The sequence below is a fragment of the Oncorhynchus clarkii genome, unplaced genomic scaffold (genome assembly GCF_045791955.1).
Source record: "Oncorhynchus clarkii lewisi isolate Uvic-CL-2024 unplaced genomic scaffold, UVic_Ocla_1.0 unplaced_contig_12676_pilon_pilon, whole genome shotgun sequence".
NCBI lineage: Eukaryota > Metazoa > Chordata > Actinopteri > Salmoniformes > Salmonidae > Oncorhynchus > Oncorhynchus clarkii.
The window spans coordinates 50,001-59,300 of record NW_027258319.1 but is presented as its reverse complement, the minus strand read 5'-3'; the positions used below and the strand labels follow the sequence as shown (position 1 = coordinate 59,300).

General features: G+C 39.1%; 1 protein-coding gene across 1 annotated transcript in view; it reads right to left on the bottom strand.

The window, feature by feature from the left end:
• Window positions 1-223: 223 nt before the first annotated feature.
• The window catches only part of LOC139396650 (ephrin type-A receptor 6-like), a gene marked incomplete at its 5' end in the record, with an annotated part of 47,082 nt that continues 38,005 nt past the window's right edge, over window positions 224-9,300 (bottom strand). Inside the window, 3 exons of the mRNA XM_071143583.1 lie at window positions 224-338; window positions 5,187-5,336; window positions 5,728-5,736. Of these exons, the coding sequence (XP_070999684.1) occupies window positions 224-338; window positions 5,187-5,336; window positions 5,728-5,736 (274 nt within the window). The remainder of the gene's footprint in view (window positions 339-5,186; window positions 5,337-5,727; window positions 5,737-9,300) is intronic.

Genomic DNA, 9,300 nt, shown 5'->3' with positions numbered 1-9,300 from the left:
TCAGGGACAGAAGCCTCCTTGGTAAAAACTACTGTAGTCCACGGGTAACAGTTCACCAGTCCGCCGAGAGAACATCTAGAATTTTAGAAACAAGCGTTTCTTATTGAACGAGTTCAGCTAATCGCTCTCTGTTTTCAGTTTGTTTTCTTTTCCGTTCGGTGCCGAATGAACACACCCAGGCCTGTCTGTCTGTCTGTGCGGTCCTAGCGTTCTGGGGGTTGGTTTAGATGTGGAAGCCGTTGTGTTGGACGGTGAGGAACTGTAGACGGAGACTCTGAATGCTGCTCACTATCCTCCTCTGGTGGCCAATCAGAGACACACCAATACGCCTGATGTCCCTGAGGACAAGAGATACAGACACTATATGAGTTAGGTTCACTGTTTAGAGGAGATACAGACACTATATGAGGTAGGTTAACTGTTTAGAGGAGATACAGACACTATATGAGTTAGGTTCACTGTTTAGAGGAGATACAGACACTATATGAGGTAGGTTAACTGTTTAGAGGAGATACAGACACTATATGAGTTAGGTTAACTGTTTAGAGAGGATACAGACACTATATGAGGTAGGTTAACTGTTTAGAGGAGATACAGACACTATATGAGTTAGGTTAACTGTTTAGAGAGGATACAGACACTATATGAGTTAGGTTAACTGTTTAGAGGAGATACAGACACTATATGAGTTAGGTTAACTGTTTAGAGGAGATACAGACACTATATGAGTTAGGTTAACTGTTTAGAGGAGATACAGACACTATATGAGTTAGGCTAACTTAACTGTTTAGAGGAGATACAGACACTTAATGAGTTAGGTTAACTGTTTAGAGGAGATACAGACACTATATGAGTTAGGCTAACTGTTTAGAGAGGATACAGACACTATATGAGTTAGGTTAACTGTTTAGAGAGGATACAGACACTATATGAGTTAGGTTAACTGTTTAGAGAGGATACAGACACTATATGAGTTAGGTTAACTGTTTAGAGAGGATACAGACACTATATGAGTTAGGTTAACTGTTTAGAGGAGATACAGACACTATATGAGTTAGATTAACTGTTTAGAGAGGATACAGACACTATATGAGTTAGGTTAACTGTTTAGAGGAGATACAGACACTATATGAGTTAGGTTAACTGTTTATAGGAGATACAGACACTATATGAGTTAGGTTAACTGTTTATAGGAGATACAGACACTATATGAGTTAGGTTAACTGTTTAGAGAGGATACAGACACTATATGAGTTAGGTTAACTGTTTAGAGGAGATACAGAGATTATATGAGTTAGGTTAACTGTTTAGAGAGGATACAGACACTATATGAGTTAGGTTAACTGTTTAGAGGAGATACAGACACTATATGAGTTAGGTTAACTGTTTAGAGAGGATACAGACACTATATGAGTTAGGTTAACTGTTTAGAGGAGATACAGACACTATATGAGTTAGGTTAACTGTTTAGGATACAGACACTATATGAGTTAGGTTAACTGTTTAGAGAGGATACAGACACTATATGAGTTAGGTTAACTGTTTAGAGGAGATACAGACACTATATGAGTTAGGTTAACTGTTTAGGATACAGACACTATATGAGTTAGGTTAACTGTTTAGAGAGGATACAGACACTATATGAGTTAGGTTAACTGTTTAGAGAGGATACAGACACTATATGAGTTAGGTTAACTGTTTAGAGGAGATACAGACACTATATGAGTTAGGTTAACTGTTTAGGATACAGACACTATATGAGTTAGGTTAACTGTTTAGAGAGGATACAGACACTATATGAGTTAGGTTAACTGTTTAGAGGAGATACAGACACTATATGAGTTAGGTTAACTGTTTAGAGAGGATACAGACACTATATGAGTTAGATTAACTGTTTAGAGGAGATACAGACACTATATGAGTTAGGTTAACTGTTTATAGGAGATACAGACACTATATGAGTTAGGTTAACTGTTTAGAGGAGATACAGACACTATATGAGTTAGGTTAACTGTTTAGAGAGGATACAGACACTATATGAGTTAGGTTAACTGTTTAGAGGAGATACAGAGATTATATGAGTTAGGTTAACTGTTTAGAGAGGATACAGACACTATATGAGTTAGGTTAACTGTTTAGAGGAGATACAGACACTATATGAGTTAGGTTAACTGTTTAGAGGAGATACAGACACTATATGAGTTAGGTTAACTGTTTAGGATACAGACACTATATGAGTTAGGTTAACTGTTTAGAGAGGATACAGACACTATATGAGTTAGGTTAACTGTTTAGAGGAGATACAGACACTATATGAGTTAGGTTAACTGTTTAGGATACAGACACTATATGAGTTAGGTTAACTGTTTAGAGAGGATACAGACACTATATGAGTTAGGTTAACTGTTTAGAGAGGATACAGACACTATATGAGTTAGGTTAACTGTTTAGAGGAGATACAGACACTATATGAGTTAGGTTAACTGTTTAGGATACAGACACTATATGAGTTAGGTTAACTGTTTAGAGAGGATACAGACACTATATGAGTTAGGTTAACTGTTTAGAGGAGATACAGACACTATATGAGTTAGGTTAACTGTTTAGGATACAGACACTATATGAGTTAGGTTAACTGTTTAGAGAGGATACAGACACTATATGAGTTAGGTTAACTGTTTAGAGAGGATACAGACACTATATGAGTTAGGTTAACTGTTTAGAGGAGATACAGACACTATATGAGTTAGGTTAACTGTTTAGGATACAGACACTATATGAGTTAGGTTAACTGTTTAGAGAGGATACAGACACTATATGAGTTAGGTTAACTGTTTAGAGAGGATACAGACACTATATGAGTTAGGTTAACTGTTTAGAGGAGATACAGACACTATATGAGTTAGGTTAACTGTTTAGAGGAGATACAGTACATCAGTTAGATTAACTTAATAACTGAAGTTTGGTTCCTAAATGCGTGTGGTAGCAGAATCAGAATCCTTTAGGTAACATTTATAAATAAGATGTTTTATTCATTTTCACAAGTATGCTTATGTGGGAAAAGTTCATTTTCCCATTGGGGAGAGGTTAGGCCTGTCTTCTTATGGGAATGTGTCTAACTATTTACATGTCCCCTCTGAGGTTGCCCTTATCTTGATTTAGTATATATGACCTGAGAGGCTCACTGTCTCTCTGTGATCTTGTCCAGGAGGGATTGTATTTGATATATGCCATTGGATGAGGTAATGTTTTTGGTCCTAAGTGGTACCAAGAACGAGATAGGAACTTAGTTTAGGAGACCAAACTGAACAATAATTTATAGCCAATGCTGTCTGGCTATGTGTCTTTGCTATAAAGGATCTCAGTTGCCAATGTGTAAGCACTCTCAGATAATTCATTTATAGACACTGAATTGATCTGAGAGTCAAACAGGGCTATGGTGAAGCTCATATAATTAAAGATGGACTTTATGATAACTCTGACTTGTGTGTGGTTTGCTCTCTCATGATTTGGTAATACAGGAAATTTCCACGACATTTGGCAACGAGGAAGGGATAATGAATCTTCACTTGGTGACCGTTCCTGACGATCTAGGTAAATAAATTGTGCACGAGAGATCCCTCAAACTCGGGATCTTAGGGAAACCACACTTCGGGAACGAAGCAGATGGACCAACCTTTGATCTGAGAGGAAGCAAGCCGAGTGGATAACACATCTCGAACTGAGTTTTTCTTAAGAAAAAGGTGAGCGAACCACACACAGATTTGAAGTCTATGTTGTTTAAATATGCCTGTTACGTATACTCTGAGCGTGAATTCCTTTGTAAGGAAGGCACCTTGGCGGCGTAAGCAGGGCCGAGTCAGAGGAGAGTAATCTGAGAGTTTGTGGACTCAAAAGATACTCTGCCACTGTCCGGTTGCGAGTGACCAAGAGCTGTCCTGACACTGAATTGATCACAGTGGGGATTGGTGCGGTCTGTAGGGGTGAGGGGCCAGGGGACTGACTGTGTGTTCTGTGTGAAACATGGCACTTGGTGAAGCCCTATTGGAAGAAGGACCTCACTCTGTGTGTCTGTGTGATTGTCTAAGTGACCCTCAGAAGTGGTGAATTCCAATTATTTTAAATGTGCTAGCCAGGTATGCCCTGGGTTACTCTGTGTGAGTATTTTGTTATGGGATCACTAGGTAATAGTTGTCGGACTGTTCTGTGTGAGCGGGGTAGGTTGACTCTGTGTGAGTAACCTTTCAAGGATGTTCTGATGTTCTGTGTGAACGTCTGACCAGTTCTGTGTGAACATCTGACCAGTTCTGTGTGAACATCTGACCAATCCTGTGTGGGTTGAATCCTTAAAGTTCTGTGTGAACATCTGACCAATCCTGTGTGGGTTGAATCCTTAAAGTTCTGTGTGAACATCTGACCAGTTCTGTGTGGGTTGAATCCTTAAAGTTCTGTGTGAACATCTGACCAGTTCTGTGTGAACATCTGACCAATCCTGTGTGGGTGATCCTTAAAGTTCTGTGTGCACGTCTGACCAGTTCTGTGTGGGTGATCCTTAAAGTTCTGTGTGAACATCTGACCAATCCTGTGTGGGTGATCCTTAAAGTTCTGTGTGAGTACCTAAGATTTCTTATGTTTTATATGGATTCTGTGAATTATTTGAAATTATGATCAATTGTATGTGTGTATAATCAGTTACTAGATATTTGATAAAGTAATGCTGAGAATATAATTAGATACAATTTAAACCACCCATTCGTAGATTTGGGTTGGTATCTTAAATGGATAATTTGATGAAAATGAGGTTTTAAGCACTATTAAACTAGTCTACAAAATCTGGGAAATTGAGCTCTAGAAACTGATTAGAGTGTGTCCACTTTTGGTTATCTTACCCTAACAATGTAACTATAGAAAGCATATTGATTATCTACGTCTGGGTACAACATTTGAAATGTCATAGATGTTGGTGAGGGTCTGGGCAGGGTGATGTTGGTGAGGGTCTGGGCATGATGATGTTGTGGATGTTGGTGAGGTTAGTTTGTATGCGGGTGCTTTGTATTGTAAAAATAAGATGAACTCAATAATACACAGTAGATTGAAGTTATATTGATTAAATAAATAATCTCTGGTCAGAATACAGGGAATAGGCTGCTATTTGGGGAGCAGCCGGTATCTCCTGATCCACTCACTCTAGACTCATGGTGGAGACAGAGTCCAGGGTGGTGAACCCTGCTGCCAGGAACTGGTTCTTGTATTGGCTCATCTTGATGGAGTCCAGCCAATCACCGATGGAGATGAACAGAGGGTAGTCCGGCACGTCCTCCAGTGATTCTGGAAAACTGAGTCGATACAGAGAGGAAGAGAAATGGGAGATATGAGAGACGGAGCTGGTGGTGCCAAACGCTGAGGTTACTAGCTGCTAATAGGCCAGCCAAATGCGTAGGTTACTAGCTGCTAACAGGCCAGCCAAATGCTTAGGTTACTAGCTGCTAATAGGCCAGCCAAATGCGTAGGTTACTAGCTGCTAACAGGCCAGCCAAATGCTTAGGTTACTAGCTGCTAACAGGCCATTCAAATGCTTAGGGTTGGTAATACGACCAGGATGGGTTGATATTTTGACCAGGATGGGTTGATACTATAACCAGGATTTGTTGATAATATGACCAGGATGGGTTTATAATACGACCAGGATGGGTTGATAATATTACCAGGATGGGTTGATAATATTACCAGGATTGGCTGATAACAGGACCGGGATGGGTTGATAATACGACCAGGATGGGTTGATAATATGGGTTGATACTATGACCAGGATGGGTTGATAATATATCCAGGATGGGTTGATAATATGACCAGGATGGGCTGATAATATGGGTTGATACTATGACCAGGATGGGTTGATAATATAACCAGGATGGGTTGATAATATGGATTGATACTATGACCAGGATGGGTTGATAATATTACCAGGATGGGTTGATAATATGACCAGGATGGGTTGATAATATAACCAGGATGGGTTGATAATATGACCAGGATGGGTTGATAATATGACCAGGATGGGTTGATAATATGACCAAGATGGGTTGATACTATAACAAGGATGGGTTGATAATATGACCAGGATGGGCTGATAATATGGGTTGATACTATGACCAGGATGGTTTGATCATATGACCAGGATGGGTTGATCATATGGGTTGATACTATGACCAGGATGGGTTGATAATATGACCAGGATGGGTTGATAATATAACCAGGATGGGTTGATAACACGACCAGGATGGGTTGATAATATAACCAGGAATGGTTGATAATATAACCAGGATGAGTTGATAATATAACCAGGATGGGTTGATAATACGACCAGGATGGGTTGATAATATGGGTTTATAATATAACCAGGATGTGTTGATAATATAACCAGGATGGGTTGATAATATGACCAGGATGGGTTGATAATATAACCAGGGTGGGTTGATAATATGACCAGGATGGGTTGATAATATGACCAGGATGGGTTGATAATATGACCAGGATGGGTTGATAATATGACCAGGATGGGTTGATAATATGGCCAGGATGGGTTGATAATATGACCAGGATGGGTTGATAATATAACCAGGATGGTTTGATAATATGGATGATAATATAACCAGGATGGGTTGATAATATAACCAGGATGGGTTGATAATATGGGTTGATAATGCGACCAGGTTGGGTTGATAATATGACCAGGATGGGTTGATAATATAACCAGGATGTGTTGATAATATAACCAGGATGGGTTGATAATACGACCAGGATGGGTTGATACTATAACCAGGATGGGTTGATAATATGACCAGGATGGGTTGATAATATGACCAGGATGGGTTGATAATATGACCAGGATGGGTTGATAATATGGGTTGATAATATAACCAGGATGGGTTGATACTATAACCAGGATGGGTTGACAATATGACCAGGATGGGTTGATAATATAACCAGGATGGGTTGATAATATGGGTTGATAATGGGACCAGGATGGGTTGATAATATAACCAGGATGGGTTGATACTATAACCAGGATGGGTTGATAATATGGGTTGATAATATAACCAGGATGGGTTGATACTATAACCAGGATGGGTTGATAATATGGGTTGATAATATGACCAGGATGGGTTGATACTATAACCAGGATGGGTTGATAATATAACCAGGATGGGTTGATAATATGACCAGGATGGGTTGATAATATAACCAGGATGGGTTGACAATATGACCAGGATGGGTTGATAATATAACCAGGATGGGTTGATAATATGGGTTGATAATGGGACCAGGATGGGTTGATAATATAACCAGGATGGGTTGATACTATAACCAGGATTGGTTGATAATATGGGTTGATAATATAACCAGGATGGGTTGATACTATAACCAGGATGGGTTGATAATATGGGTTGATAATATGACCAGGATGGGTTGATACTATAACCAGGATGGGTTGATAATATAACCAGGATGGGTTGATAATATGACCAGAATGGGTTGATAATATAACCAGGATGGGTTGATAATACGACCAGGATGGGTTGATAATAAGACCAGGATGGGTTGATAATGCGACCAGGATTGGTTGATAATGCAACCAGGATGGGTTGATAATATGACCAGGATGGGTTGATAATTTAACCACGATGGGTTGATAATATAACCAGGATTGGTTGATAATACGACCAGGATGGGTTGATAATATGACCAGGATGTGTTGATAATATGACCAGGATTGTGCCTTTGGCTTCTGGACAATGAAAGAAAGTTGATATGAAATGCTGGTGAGAAATAATACTATGAGGAAGTCTGTATATAATAACGGTCTCTAAGTTTCTACGGATGGATATTGGCCAGGCTACCTCGAAGCTAGACTGATTATTAATTGAACTGAAGTTAAATGTCTCAAGGTTTCAAACAATTATACTGCCTATGTACTGTATTCTACTCCTCTAACTAGACTATGTACTGTATGCTGCTCCTCTATCTAGGCTATGTACTGTATTCTACTCCACTAACTAGACTATGTACTGTATTCTACTCCCCTAACTAGACTATGTACTGTATTCTACTCTTCTATCTAGACTATGTACTGTATTCTACTCCTCTATCTAGACTATGTACTGTATTCGACTCCTGTTCTGCTCCTCTATCTAGACTATGTACTGTATTCTACTCCTCTATCTAGACTATGTACTGTATTCTGCTCCTCTATCTAGACTATGTACTGTATTCTACTCCTATAACTAGACTATGTACTGTATTCTACTCCTCTATCTAGACTATGTACTGTATTCTACTCCTCTATCTAGACTATGTACTGTATTCTGCTGCTCCTCTAACTAGACTATGTACTGTATTCTACTCCTCTATCTAGACTATGTACTGTATTCTACTCCTCTATCTAGACTATGTACTGTATTCTGCTCCTATAACTAGACTATGTACTGTATTCGACTCCTGTTCTGCTCCTCTATCTAGACTATGTACTGTATTCTGCTCCTCTATCTAGACTATGCACTGTATTCTGCTCCTCTATCTAGACTATGTACTGTATTCGACTCCCCTAACTAGACTATGTACTGTATTCTACTCCTCTATCTAGACTATGTACTGTATTCGACTCCTGTTCTGCTCCTCTATCTAGACTATGTACTGTATTCTACTCCTCTAACTAGACTATGTACTGTATTCTACTCCTCTATTTAGACTATGTACTGTATTCTGCTCCCGTTCTACTCCTCTATCTAGACTATGTACTGTATTCTACTCCTCTATCTAGACTATGTACTGTATTCTGCTCCCGTTCTACTCCCCTATCTAGACTGTGTACTGTATTCTACTCCTATAACTAGACTATGTACTGTATTCTGCTCCCGTTCTGCTCCTCTAACTAGACTATGTACTGTATTCTACTCCTCTATCTAGACTATGTACTGTATTCTGCTCCTCTAACTAGACTATGTACTGTATTCTACTCCTCTAACTAGACTATGTACTGTATTCTACTCCTCTATCTAGACTATGTACTGTATTCTACTCCTCTAACTAGACTATGTACTGTATTCGACTCCTGTTCTGCTCCTCTATCTAGACTATGTACTGTATTCTACTCCTCTATCTAGACTATGTACTGTATTCTACTCCTCTATCTAGACTATGTACTGTATTCTGCTGCTCCTCTATCTAGACTATGTACTGTATTCTGCTGCTCCTCTAACCAGACTATGTACTGTATTCTACTCCTCTATCTAGACTATG